Source organism: Bombina bombina, chromosome 3, assembly GCF_027579735.1.
Source record: "Bombina bombina isolate aBomBom1 chromosome 3, aBomBom1.pri, whole genome shotgun sequence".
Classification (NCBI taxonomy): Eukaryota; Metazoa; Chordata; class Amphibia; order Anura; family Bombinatoridae; genus Bombina; species Bombina bombina.
Genome location: NC_069501.1, coordinates 218,178,970 through 218,193,799, shown reverse-complemented (window position 1 = coordinate 218,193,799; position 14,830 = coordinate 218,178,970). Strand labels below are relative to the sequence as shown.

General features: G+C 40.4%; 1 protein-coding gene across 1 annotated transcript in view; it reads right to left on the bottom strand.

Moving 5' to 3' along the window:
* NSRP1 (nuclear speckle splicing regulatory protein 1) overlaps positions 1 to 14,830 on the bottom strand; it is a 183,503-nt gene that overhangs the window by 64,442 nt on the left and 104,231 nt on the right. The window contains exons 3-4 of the mRNA XM_053706141.1: positions 7,126 to 7,182; positions 6,466 to 6,594 (exon numbers count right to left, since the gene is read on the bottom strand). Coding sequence (XP_053562116.1) covers positions 6,466 to 6,594; positions 7,126 to 7,182 — 186 coding nt within the window. The remainder of the gene's footprint in view (positions 1 to 6,465; positions 6,595 to 7,125; positions 7,183 to 14,830) is intronic.

The window sequence follows — 14,830 nt, the reverse complement described above, 5'->3', positions numbered from 1 at the left end:
AACTAACAAAACAACAAACAAAAGTTTGAGAGAAATAGAAAAAGCAAACTAAAGAAAGAGAAAAAAAATGAAAGTGAGAAACTAGAGAGGGAAAAAAGGAATGAAAGAGAATGAAAGAAAAAAAAGAGTAAACAAGAGAAAAAATAGAAATTGAAAGAAAGTGAGAAATATAGAAAGAAAGAGAACGAATAAGAGAGAAAAAAAGAACACAAATGAAAAACAGAAAAGAGAAAAAAAGGAAAGAAAATTGTTCCTGTCAATAACTAAAAAAAATTTAAAAAAAAAATTTATGCTTACCTGATAAATTTCTTTCTCTTGTGGTGTATCCAGTCCACGGGTTCATCCATTACTTGTGGGATATTCTCCTTCCCAACAGGAAGCTGCAAGAGGACACCCACAGCAGAGCTGTCTATATAGCTCCTCCCCTAACTGCCACCCCCAGTCATTCGACCGAAGACAAGCAAGAAAAAGGAGAAACTATAGGGTGCAGTGGTGACTGTAGTTTAAAAATAAAAAACACCTGCCTTAAAGTGACAGGGCGGGCCGTGGACTGGATACACCACAAGAGAAAGAAATTTATCAGGTAAGCATAAATTTTGTTTTCTCTTGTAAGGTGTATCCAGTCCACGGGTTCATCCATTACTTGTGGGATACCAATACCAAAGCTTTAGGACACGGATGAAGGGAGGGACAAGGCAGGCACTTAAACGGAAGGCACCACTGCCTGCAAGACCTTTCTCCCAAAAATAGCCTCCGAGGAAGCAAAAGTATCAAATTTGTAGAATTTAGAAAAAGTATGAAGCGAAGACCAAGTCGCCGCCTTACAAATCTGTTCAACAGAGGCCTCATGTTTAAAAGCCCATGTGGAAGCTACCGCTCTAGTAGAATGAGCTGTAATTCTTTGAGGAGGCTGCTGGCCAGCAGTCTCATAAGCTAAACGGATAATGCTTCTCAGCCAAAAAGAAAGAGAAGTTGCCGAAGCCTTTTGGCCTCTCCTCTTTCCAGAGTAGACGACAAACAATGCAGATGTTTGACGAAAATCCTTAGTAGCTTGCAAATAAAACTTTAAAGCACGAACCATGTCAAGATTGTGTAACAGACGTTCCTTCTTTGATGAAGGATTAGGACACAGTGACGGAACAACAATTTCCTGATTGATATTTCTATTAGATACTACCTTAGGAAGAAACCCAGGTTTGGTACGCAAAACTACCTTATCTGCATGGAAGATCAGATAAGGGGAATCACACTGCAAGGCAGATAACTCTGAAACTCTTCAAGCCGAAGAGATAGCTACTAAAAACAGAACTTTCCAAGATAAAAGCTTGATATCTATGGAATGCAAGGGTTCAAACGGAACCCCTTGAAGAACTTTAAGAACTAAATTTAAACTCCATGACGGAGCAACAGGTATAAACACAGGCCTGATTCTAACCAAAGCCTGACAAAACGCCCATGAACGTCTGGAACATCAGCCAGGCGCTTGTGCAAAAGAATAGACAGAGCAGAAATCTGTCCCTTTAAGGAACTAGCCGATAATCCCTTTTCCAATCCTTCTTGGAGAAAAGATAGTATCCTAGGAATCCTGACCTTACTCCACGAGTAACCTTTGGATTCACACCAATGAAGATATTTAAACCATATCTAATGATAGATTTTCCTGGTGACAGACTTTCGAGCCTGAATCAAGGTATCAATGACCGACTTGGAGAAACCACGTTTTGATAAAATCAAGCGTTCAATCTCCAAGCAGTCAGACGCAGAGTTATTAGATTTGGATGTTTGAATGGACCTTTTAGTAGAAGGTCCTGCCTCAGCGGCAGAGTCCATGGTGGAGAGGATGACATGTCCACCAGATCCGCATACCAAGTCCTGCATGGCCACGCAGGCGCTATCAAAATCACTGAAGCTCTCTCCTGCTTGATCTTGGCAATCAGACGAGGGAGGAGAGGAAACGGTGGAAACACATAAGCCAGGTTGAAGGACCAGGGCACTGCTAGAGCATCTATCAGCGCTGCCTGGGGATCCCTTGACCTGGATCCATAACAAGGAAGCTTGGCGTTCTGACGAGACGGCATCAGATCCAGTTCTGGTTTGCCCCAAAGTTGAATACGCTGGGCAAATACCTCCGGATGGAGCTCCCACTCCCCCGGATGAAAAGTCTGCCGACTTAGAAAATCCGCCTCCAAGTTCTCTACTCCTGGGATATGGATAGCTGAGAGATGGCAAGAGTGAACCTCTGCCCATAGAATTATCTTGGAAACCTCCATCATTGCCAGGGGACTCCTTGTCCCCCCCTGATGGTTGATATAGGCTACAGTCGTGATATTGTCCGACTGAAATCTGATTAACTTGGCCGCAGCTAGTTGAGGCCAAGCCTGAAGAGCATTGAATATCGCTCTTAGTTCCAGAATGTTTATCGGAAGGAGGGCTTCCTCCTGAGTCCACGAACCCTGAGCCTTCAGGGAGTTCCAGACTGCGCCCCAGCCCAGAAGGCTGGCATCTGTCGTCACTATAGTCCACTCTGGCCTGCGGAAACTCATTCCCCTGGACAGATGGACCCGAGATAACCACCAGAGAAGAGAATCCCTGGTCTCTTGATCCAGATTTAACAGAGGAGACAAATCTGTGTAGTCCCCATTCCACTGGTTGAGCATGCAAAGTTGCAGTGGTCTGAGATGTAGGCGGGCAAACGGAACTATGTCCATTGCCGCTACAATTAGGCCGATCATTTCCATACACTGAGCCACTGATGGCCGAGAAGTGGAATGAAGAGCACGGCAAGAAGTTAGAAGTTTTGACATCCTGACTTCTGTCAGAAAATTTTTCATTTCTACTGAATCTATCAGAGTTCCTAGGAAGGAAACTTGTGAGAGGAGAGAACTCTTTTCTATGTTCACTTTCCACCCATGAGACCTCAAAGGCCAGAACAATGTCCGTATGGGACTTGGCGATTTGAAAAGTCGACGCCTGAATCAGAATGTCGTCTAGGTAAGGGGCTACCGCTATGCCCCGCGGCCTTAGAGCCGCCAGAAGGGACCCTAGAACCATCGTAAAGATTCTTGGTGCCGTGGCTAACCCAAAGGGAAGAGCCACAAACTGGTAATGCCTGTCTAGGAAGGAGAACTTGAGGAACTGATGATGATCTCTGTGAATCGGAATGTAAAGATAAGCATCCTTTAAGTCCACGGTAGTCATATATTGACCCTCCTGGATCATAGGTAGGATGGTTCGGATTGTCTCCATCTTGAAGGATGGGACCCTGAGAAATTTGTTTAGGATCTTGAGATCCAAGATAGGTTTGAAAGTTCCCTCTTTTTTGGGAACTATAAACAGGTTTGAATAAAAACCCAGCTCCTGTTCCTCTCCTTGGAACTGGGTGGATCACTCCCATAACCAGTAGGTCTTGAACGCAACGTAAGAATGCTCTCTTTTTATCTGGTTTACAGATAGTTGTGAGAGATGAAATCTCCCCTTTGGAGATGAACCTTTGAATTCCAGAAGATATTCCTGGGAAACTATCTCTAGCGCCCAGGGATCCTGGACGTCTCTTGCCCAAGCCTGGGCGAAGATAGAAAGTCTGCCCCCTACTAGATCCGGTCCCGGATCGGGGGCTACTCCTTCATGCTGTCTTAGAGGCAGCCGAAGGTTTCTTGGCCTGCTTCCCCTTGTTCCAAGCCTGGTTAGGTCTCCAGACTGGTTTGGACTGGGCGAAATTTCCCTCTTTTTTGCATTAGAGGAAACTGAGGCTGCGCCACTCTTGAAGTTTCGAAAGGAACGAAAATTATTCTGTTTGGTCCTCTTATTGGACCTATCCTGAGGAAGGGTGTGACTTTTTCCTCCAGTAATATCAGAAATGATCTCCTTCAGACCGGGCCCGAATAGGGTCTGTCCCTTGAAGGGGATGTTAAGAAGCATAGACTTTGAAGTAACGTCTGCATAGTGCCCTACGCGACAAAATGGCAAAACCTGAATTCTTAGCCGTTAGTTTGGTTAACTGAAAAACGGCGTCAGAAATAAAGGAATTAGCTAACTTAAGAGCTTTAATCCTGTCTAGAATGTCGTCTAGCAGAGTCTCCACCTGCAGAGCCTCCTCAAGAGACTCGAACCAAAAAGCCGCTGCAGCAGTAACTGGGGCTATGCAGGCAAGAGACTTGAGAATAAAACCTTGATGAATAAAAATTTTCTTAAGGAGACCCTCCAATTTTTTATCCATAGGATCTAGGAAAGCACAACTGTCCTCGACGGGGATAGTTGTACGCTTAGCTAGGGTAGAGACTGCTCCCTCCACCTTAGGGACCGTCTGCCACGAGTCCCGTACGGTGGCATCTATGGGAAACATCTTTTTGAAAGCAGGAGGGGGAGAGAACGGCACACCTGGTCTATCCCATTCCTTAGTAATAATTTCCGAAAACCTCTTAGGGACTGGAAAAACATCAGTGTAAACAGGCACTGCAAAGTATTTGTCCATTTTACACAATTTCTCTGGAACCACAATGGGGTCACAATCATCCAGAGTCGCTAAAACCTCCCTAAGCAATAAGCTGAGGCGTTCAAGCTTAAATTTAAACGCTGTCATTTCAGAATCAGACTGAAGCAACGCCTTCCCTGAGTCTGAAATGTCACCCACAGATAGAAGCTCACCTGCCTCGGCTTCTGAGTATTGTGAGGGTATATCGGACACAGGCATTAAAGCGTCAGAAAGCTCTGTATTAGTTCTCGCCCCAGAGCTGTCTCGCTTTCCTTGTAACCCTGGCAGTTTGGAAAATACCTCTGTGAGGGGAGCATTCATAACTGCCGCCATGTCCTGTAAGGTAAAAGAATTAGACGCGCTAGATGTACTTAGCGTCACTTGAGCGGGAGTTATAGGTTCTGACACATGGGGAGAGCTAGATGGCATAATCTCCCTTTTTTCAGTCAGAGAATCCCCTGGAGATAAATCTTTAAGCGCCATAATATGGTCTTTATAGTTTATAGAAATTTCAGTACATTTGGTACACATTCTAAGAGGGGGTTCCACCATGGCTTCTAAACATATTGAACAAGGAGTTTCCTCTATGTCAGACATGTTTAACAGACTAGTAATGAGACAAGCAAGCTTGGAAAACACTTTAATAAAGGTGAAACAGCAATTAAACAAAAACGTTACTGTGCCTTTAAGAGAAAAAAACTAACACTTAAACTGCAAAACAGTGTAAAAATATAGTAAAGTCTTTGAAAATTTTACAGAGTGTGGAAGGGACTAAAGCAACATTGCACCTACTTGCAAATGGATGATTAACCCCATAGGCCCCAAACCGGATTTAAAAACGTTAAAAAACCTTACAAGACAGTTAAGCACCCTGCCACAGCTCTGCTGAGGCTCCTACCTGCCCTCAAGTATGATTTTGTGCATAAATAAACCCCTTATAATGGTCCTCAGGTGCCAGAGGACTCCTCTAGGGAAGCTGGATGTCTCAGTCTGAATTAAAACTGCGCATTTAGAGCGCTAAAATAGGCCCCTCCCACCACGTACTGGATGCCAGAGGGGCCTTAAGAAAATACTCCTAGGAGTATCTGATTAGCCATGTGGAAACTAGGCCCCAAATAAAGAGTTATCTCCCTCAGAGAAAAAACTTCCTATTTTTGAATTCATGTAAACGTTTAACTGTCACTAAGTAATAAGAGTATTACCCTGTTTTGTAAGCATGATCCCAGTCGCTGTTAAATCACTGCATCAGGCTTACCTCAAATACACAAGGCTCTGTCAGCATTTTCTAGAACTCATTCATCCCTCTAGAAATAAATATACTGAACATACCTCAAAGCAGGTAATCTGCAGACCGTTCCCCCAACTGAAGTTGTCCCATACTCTTCAGTTATGTGTGAGAACAGCAATGGACCTTAGTTACAAACCGCTAAGATCATCAACCTCCAGGCAGAACTCTTCTTCTAATTTCTGCCTGAGAGTAAAACAGTACAACGCCGGTACCGTTTAAAAATAAACTTTTGATTGAAGGTAAAACTACACTAAGTCACCACATATCTCTTGATACTTCCTATCTTGTCGAGAGCTGTAAGAGAATGACTGGGGGTGGCAGTTAGGGGAGGAGCTATATAGACAGCTCTGCTGTGGGTGTCCTCTTGCAGCTTCCTGTTGGGAAGGAGAATATCCCACAAGTAATGGATGAACCCGTGGACTGGATACACCTTACAAGAGAAATTAATGTTCAAACTTCTGCAGATATTGTCCCAGTTCACAAATCCTGTTATGGGAGCTGCCCCTATCATCCAGTGTTATCAATACCAATTTAATAACAATTTTTTATGAAAAAAAAAAAAAGGATTTAAAGGCTATTCTCATTTAACATTATCTAGTATAATATCTCTTTAAAGGCTGCACTAATAAACAAACAAACTGAGCAGTATGATATAATGGATTCTTCTTTAGAATTAAAGTGTCTATACTTCAGATCAGACACATACCTTTCGGTCCTTGCCAGCCAACACCTTGGCATTGTTTTCCTCCTTCTTTTTCTGCATATCATCGTATACATTGTCATATTCGTACACTGAGGAATCCTCTGCCAGGGCTTTTTGAATCTCCAGCTTGGTCTTGGTTCATATAAATAAACAAGAACATGTTGTAGTTCATCACATTTTTATTGCTGTGAACTCTAAATGTTTAAGGATAAACCCATTAGCACCACAAAAATGCAGCAATATCTGGCATACTTCTCCTGGTCTGGGTAATAAAAAATACAAATATATTCAGCAGATAAGTTAAATAGAACTGTATATTTTAAATATTTACATGTTTTTATTACCAATAATATTAAAAGATCAACCTGAATAGCTTAAATATAAAAGCATAAGAACATATTGCTTAACAAACCATAATATGCATTAAATTCAAGCTTGACACCATATTTTGACCTTATGATTTACTTTTCTACCAGTATATAACTAATCTTTTTTTCTCATTTAAAAGATTATATATATATATATATATATATATATCATCTATCTCTCCCCACGTGAATCTTTATATTGCTAAATACTTACTAAACTAATATTTATGCAAAATGTTCCTCATTCAACAGCTATACTGTAAGATCTGTCACACAGAAAAAATGTTTAACACACCTGTTTCATGAATCGTTTCTTCATCGATTCCTTCTGTAGACTCTCTCCCACCGATGTCTTAATGAGAAACAATATAACAGATAATAAATACAGTTTTACAAAATATCATATTACCACATCAAAATCTCCCACAGAATGCTCTTTATAGTTACCAAAACTTTAAATCCACATGTGAACATGCCCTTAAAGGGACAGTCTACTCCAGAATTGTTATTGTTTAAAAAGATAGATAATCCCTTTATTACCCATTCCCCAGTTTTGTATAACCAGCACTGTTTCTAAAACTCTGCAGACTGCCCCCTTATCTCAGTTCTTTTGACAGACATGCATTTTAGCCAATCAATGCTGACTCTTAAATAACTCCATGGGGGTGAGCACAATTTTTATCTACATGACACACATGAACTAGCAGTGTCTAACTGCCAAAAACTGTCAAAATGCAGATAAGAGAGAAGAGGCAGTGCAACGGCTCAGAAATTAGCATATGAGCCAACCTAGGTTTATCTTTCCACAAAGAATACCGAGAGAGCAATGCAAATTTGATAATAAAATTAAATTGGAAAGTGGTTTAAAATTGCATTCCCTGTTGCAATCATGAACGTTTAATTTTGACTAGACTGTCCCTTTAATTCTTGTATATTAGGGTGTTAAATAGACATTGTACGCATGTGCTTTTCTTTGTTCCACCCACAAGGATAAATCTAATTGCTCACATGTGAAGTAGAATCATATTAACAATGGGTAAATAGGACGGGTGGTTCTGGTGGGAGGAGCTAGCTGTGTTTGGAGCTATTGAGCTGTTCACGAAGAGCGCGCTGTTCAAACGAACCACCAAAGCGGAGGATACTTTGGCCGTAGTAGCTTACACGGCCTGGAACCTCGGGCGTCAACCGCGACACGGAGCGTATAGTAACACCACTGTCCAGGAGCCTAACACCCGTGGATTCGAGAGATGGAACTGGCAGAATCCGGTGGAGAGGGAAAATAGGAGGTTTCATCGAAAAGCCGTGAAGGTGCCTCATCGATAGCTGCACCCACAGGCTGGGACGCAGTAGGCTATTAGTCCGCATTAACCGCAAGTATTCTAATGGGGCAAAATTAAATCATTTCTGTTTGTGGTAACAGGTTTGCTCTGACTATACTTGGAAAAGTTTAAGAGTCTGCTTATCACCTCTATCTTTAAGACCTTTAAAAGAAAGTACTCTTTCTCTCTGGCCGGGACTTAAAGGACCAGTCAACACAGTAGATTTGCATAATCAACAAATGCAAGATAACAAGACAATGCAATAGCACTTAGTCTGAACTTCAAATGAGAAGTAGATTTTTTTTCTGACAATTTTAAAAGTTACGTCTTTTTCCACTCCCCCTGTGCGATGTGACAGCCATCAGCCAATCACAAATGCATGCACGTACCATGTGACAGCCATCAGCCATTCACAAATGCATACACACGTATTCTTGCACATGCTCAGTAGGAGCTGGTGACTCAAAAAGTTTAAATATAAATACTGCACATTTTGTTAATGGAAGTAAATTGGAAAGTTGTTTAAAATGGCATGCTCTATCTGAATAATGAAAGTTTAATTTTGATTGAGTGTCCAGTTAAAAGAAAAAGCTTACTTAATAAAGGAGTGCTCTTACCTGGTACTTGCTCAAGCCCTTAGGTGGGGAAATGGTATAAACCATTAAAAACAAGGGTTAAGGGTCTAAACATAACATGGAGGCGTAATCATCCATGTAAAGTAATTTGTATCTTTTTAGGATTAGTTTTTTTTCCCCTCTTTAAGGACCAGTAAACACAGTAGATTTGCATAATCAACAAATGCAAGATAACAAGACAATACAATAGCATTTACTCTAAATTTCAAATGAGTAGCAGATTTTTTTCTAACAAATTTCAAAGTTATGTCTATTTGCACTCCCCCTGTACCATGTGATAGCAATCAGCCAATCACAAATGCATATACGTATAGTCTGAATTCTTGCACATGCTCAGTAGGAACTGTTGACTCAAAGTTTAAATATAAAAAAAGACTGTGCACATTTTTTTTTAATGGAAGTAAATTGGAAAGTTGTTTACAATTGCATGCTGTATCTGAATCATGATAATTTAATTTGACTTGAGTGTCCCTTTAACATCTGGATTAAAGAACTAAATACCCTAAGAAAAGAGAGACGTATATCTTGACAATAATTCACTGGGACTTTATTGTTCTGCTCAAATAGTCCATCATGATAATAGTGTACTTAATAGACTAACTTTAAGTCTTTAAGTAAATACTGGCTGACCTCTTTGATAAAATGTTTCACCCAGCCTGATTTGGACGATTTGCTCAATAGGGAAAGTGATTTTTTTTCTAATTATTACTGCCATAATTAATTATGGCGAGAGAGGATGTCTAAGAGGAATATAGGTTAACTATCTTCTTATGCTATAAATGTTTAAAATGTATGTTCTTAAAAGCTCTAGCAAGGATATTGGTGATAAGGGAACTGTTGCTATAACCCCCTGAAAAAAGGGGTTAATTGCACTTCATCACGAGATATATATATATATATATATATATATATATATATATATATATATATATATATATATATAGATTTGTCACTTGAATTTATCACGGTGTTGAACTTACTGAAAGTAAGATATCACCGATTTTCTTTCTTGTGTCCCTAAATGGACAAATTTATTGTACACTCTATACCTAAATCACCAGCAATGACCCCAAAACCTAGAGACCAAAAAAACTAACACTAGCAGAAATTCAGACACGAGCTTAGCCAGAGTTGATGAAACACACACAAATATGACTGATAACCAATATCTGTTACAACAAATTACCGACTTGATAACTCCCCCACTAGATGGGATTAGGAAGGAAATATCTACCTTAATCACTGAAATTAGAATATTATCTTCTAGACTGACAGAAGCAGAGACAAGAATCTCCAACCTAGAAGACCAAGTAAATATTATGAGTAGTAATTCAACAGCACTGGAGAAACAGGTAGCTGCACTGTGTGCAAGGACAGAGTAACAATATAAAAGTGATCGGCCTTCCAGAAAATGCAAATCTTAGAGATCTTATGTCCTTTGCCTCAGTGCAGCTACCTCAAATTTTAGGCTTGGGAGACCATGTACCTATGGCAGTAGAAAGAGCCCACTGGATGGGCCCACCTAGGAAAGATGCAGAGGACTCTAGCAAAGGACGTCCCCTAACGATAAAATACTTAAATTTCCAAGATAAAGTTAAGGTTTTCAGAAGCTATCGCAAGATGAGCAAGTGCAGAATTGACCAATCCAGGATTTTACTTTTCCAGGATTACTCAGCAGAGAAGGCAGCTAAAAGGAAGGAAACCACTCTGTCCTCATATACTTTATCAAGTTTAGGAATCGAAGGTTCCTCCGGTAGTTTCGGTTCCGGAACCTCCAGCGTAGCAAGCACTTGCTTCAGTAGAAAGTGTAAATTTTCCTAAACCTAAAGTCTGGCTCCGGAGGTTTAGAAGACACAGACTCCGACCCAGAAGGAACGTCCTCCGAAGAGTCGGAGTTGTCCTCGTCAGCGGATAATCTTTCTGAGATAACAAATTATGCTTACCTGATAATTTCCTTTTCTTCTGATGGAAAGAGTCCACAGCTGCATTCATTACTTTTAGGAAATAAGAACCTGGTCACCAGGAGGAGGCAAAGACGCTTTGTCCGAAGCCGAGAAAATTTTAAAAGGAAAAACCCCAATGACACAGACTCACAGGTAGTTCAGAAGCCAAACTAGAGACCGCAAACGGACTCGACTGAGCCAACAGTCCTCCAGGAGACACCATCATCCAACAGACAGTCCCCCACTGCTCACCCCTCACAAATGATGGGGACACCTGCCGAAACCCCCAAGGGAACAAGGCAAAGGAGAACCGAGGAAACCGAAAGGTCCCCTAATAAAAAAAAGAACACCTCCAATGGTGAGCTCAATTTACAGAGATCCAAAAGGACCTAAACAGGGAAAGGAGACCACGCCTATACCAGACAAAACCCCTGATAAGACCGGGCACAGAGACAGAACAGACGTCTCTCCAACATCCTGCAAGCACGGAATGCAACTGAAGAGGCAAGTCCTCCCAGTGTCCGACCATAGAATACCAAGGCATTCGACCCTGAAAACGTGTGAAATACACCCAGGTGAAAAACCCAAGTTGAGAACACAGAGTCCATAACAGGACGACACAGAGGGTACTTGCGAGGAAGTCAAGCAAAAAACAGACAGCAAAAGCATCCCCCGGACAGAGGGCACGCTCCAGGTAACCTAAGTCGCCAGACCTACACACAGGTCCCTAAAAAGGGGAACACAAAACCTCAATCAAGGCCCACCGAGAAGGAGAGAATATCCTCAAAACCCAAAGGAAGAGTAAACCTTCTTCTGAAATTAATGGAGCAAGTTGAAAGGAAAATCTATACCCTAGCAGACTGAGCTAACAGGACAGACTCAACGAGCCCACACATCCAGAGGAGACTGCGACTTGCACGCAGCGCCTTAGACCGATCGGCCATCCTGACCTGCAGATCCACACCCAGCTAGACCAACCCAGCCTCAGGGATCCAAGACAGGGGAACAAAAAATCCCGAAACAGGTACAGGAACGAGCGTAAGGATAGCACAGTCATCCCCATAGAGTACAAGTACAACCCAACTCTGAAAACAGACAACAAGGCCATAGACCTAAGGATCTATAAAAAAAAAAAAAAGGCCCAACAAGTCTGCCTTGGAGCCAGCAAGACCCCAGGGGGAACCAATCCCACCTTTCCGCAGAGGAACAGCCAACCCATTCGGGTTCAGGGAAACCACAGGAAACACTGGCAAGCTGACCAGAATTGCAACCCTAAGGCGCACCAGAAATTGGACATCCAGTGCCAGCAGCTGGGTATGAACCAACAACCCTTGAGGCACAAGTCACACATTTATCACTAGATGACATGGGCTACTCTTTTGGCAAAGAGTAAAAAATACTCCGAAAACCTGGCCAACCATGACCAGGTCAGGTAGATGGAGTAAGGACATAGCCCAAGATTGGTCTGAACGAATCTTCCTTCTTTGAGACAATGAATAGATTTGAATAAAAACCCAAACTTCATTCCTGCAGAGGAACTGGAACAATTACCCCTGAAAACTCTAGATCTGAAACACATTTCTGAAAAATCAGAGCTTTCACAGGGTTTGTTGTAAAATGGGAAAGAATCTTCCCATGGGAGGTTTTATTCTGAAACCTATTCGATACCCCTGAGAAAACAACATTCTGAATCCACTGATTTTGAACAGAAACTGTCCAAATGTGTTGAAATAAATTCAATCTGCCCCTCCACCAGTTGAACTGGATTAAGGGCCGCAACTTCATGCAGTCTTAGGGGCTGAAATTGGTTTTATTTATTAAGCTTGGATTTATTCAAATTTGGAGTAGATCTCTAATTAAAACCAGAGGCCTAAGGGAAAGGAAAAAAACAATTGGGAGCTTAAAAATTAACCTTAGATTTCTTATCTTGGGGCAGAACAAACACCCTTTCCCCCAGTAATAGTGAAGATAATAAAATCCAAAAGAAAACCAAAAAAATTACTATTATAAAATAATAAGATAGTAATTTTTAACTTTAGACACCATATCAGAGATTTAAGCCATAAAACTCATCTAGTAAGAATGGCTAAAAACAAATATTTAATATCAATTAAAATGACATACAATATAGCATCACAAATGAAATGATTAGCATGTTGAAGTAAAAGAAAAATGCTTAGACAATTCAAGATCTGATAACTAAACTGTCCAACCAAAAAGTTGAAACAGCAGCGACATCAGCCATAGAAATGGCAGGTTTAAGGATATAGACAGTATGTAAATATGCTTCTCTAAGATAGGATACAAATGTCCTATCTAAAGGACCCTTAAAAGAAGAAATATCTTCCAAAGATAGAAATACATTCGGCAAGAGTAGAAATAGCCCCACCTTAGGGACTTTAACCCAAAAACTCTAAATTAGCCACAGGTAAAGGATATAGCCTTTTAAACCTAGAAGAAAGGTAAAAAGAAGCACTAAGTTTAGATTCCTTACTAAACATATGAGAGATAGCATATGGAATAAAAAAAAAGTTCAAGAGTAACCTCAGAAGCTTTAAAAAACAGAATTCAAATATTTGTTATTCTTATCAAGAGGACTAGATTCCTCAATACCCAAAGTAAACAATACTTCCTTAATAAACAACAAATATAATCAATAGAAAGGTTGATTTATCAATATCAGTAGGATCCTCTGAGTCAGAGAAATCCTCATCATCAGAAATACTTCAGTATGCCGTCGATCAATACAAACTTCATTAGATTTATGAGAAGTTAGGAGAGATCGTATACTTTAATTTGAAGGTGGAATAGCAGTCATAACCTTCTCTATGGTTGTAGCAATATAATCCTTATATCTACAGGAATATCATGTACATAAGATTGTGAAGGTTTAGAAGTAGATGTATTTGTACTATAGAAACATTATCAGTATGAAATAATATAACATAACAAAGTGCCACATATCTGAGCTGAAGAAATAAAATCAGCTAATAAACAATATACACTGATAGAAATTGTGTACAGGCAACTTGGTTCCTACAGTAACATCAAAGGCAGGATCAGTTTGAGACATTTTGAAAAATGTAGAGAAAAAAAAAACATTTAAACAAAATATCCAATTTCCACAAAATAGTTTCAGGAATGGGAAAAAATGCTTATGATAAAATAAAATCAAAATCAAACATCATAGCCTTCTAAAAACAAATGAGAGCAGAGAACAAAAAAGAGGGAGAAACTTAATAAAACAATTTTTTGGCGCCAAGGATGACGCAAACACAGATGACGCAAATGTGGAGAAAAAACTTTTGGCGCCAAAGTTAACAAAAAATGACACGACTTGCGTCATAACAGGCGCAACTTTGTGGCAAAAACATTTGCGTCAACAAAGACGCAAGAAATGACGCAACTTGCGTCACAACAAACGCAACCTCTGCGCCAAAAATATTTGCTCCAAGAATGACGCAATAAATAGAAGCATTTTGCATCATCGCAAGCCTAATTTTCCCACGAAAAATTGAAAAAACAAGTTTGAAGTTACAACCAGCTGGAACCCCAGCCCAGGTAAGAATTTTTTTTCTAAATTTCTCCCATAAACACAATTTCCATGCTGAAACTGTTCGACTGCAAATGGAAATAAACATAGACCTGACATATGGCAAATATATGCAATATATATTAAAAACTTTGTCTTAAAAAAGATATATACTTATCTGAAGACATTGTATCATCAGGCAATACTCCCTTGTCATCCCTCAGACAAACACTGTACTTTGAAAGGAATTGGGCTTCAAAATGCTTAGAAGCGCCTTTCACAGAAGAAATCAAGCATGACTTGCTTCATCATCCTCCAACGAAGACAAAGTTTGTAAAACTAAGGTATGGGTAAGGTGGGAGGTGTATTTATAGGCATTTTGAGGTTTGGAAAATTTTGCCCCCTCCTGGTAGGAATTAATAAACCATACGTCACTAGCTCATGGACTCTTGCCACTTACATGAAAGAAATTATAATCTAGCCACTCTAGTAAAAGTGGTACTAGATTGGATCACTGGTAGGGAATACGTGACAAACCTATGTCTAGAATCTAAAATAGTGACACCATTTT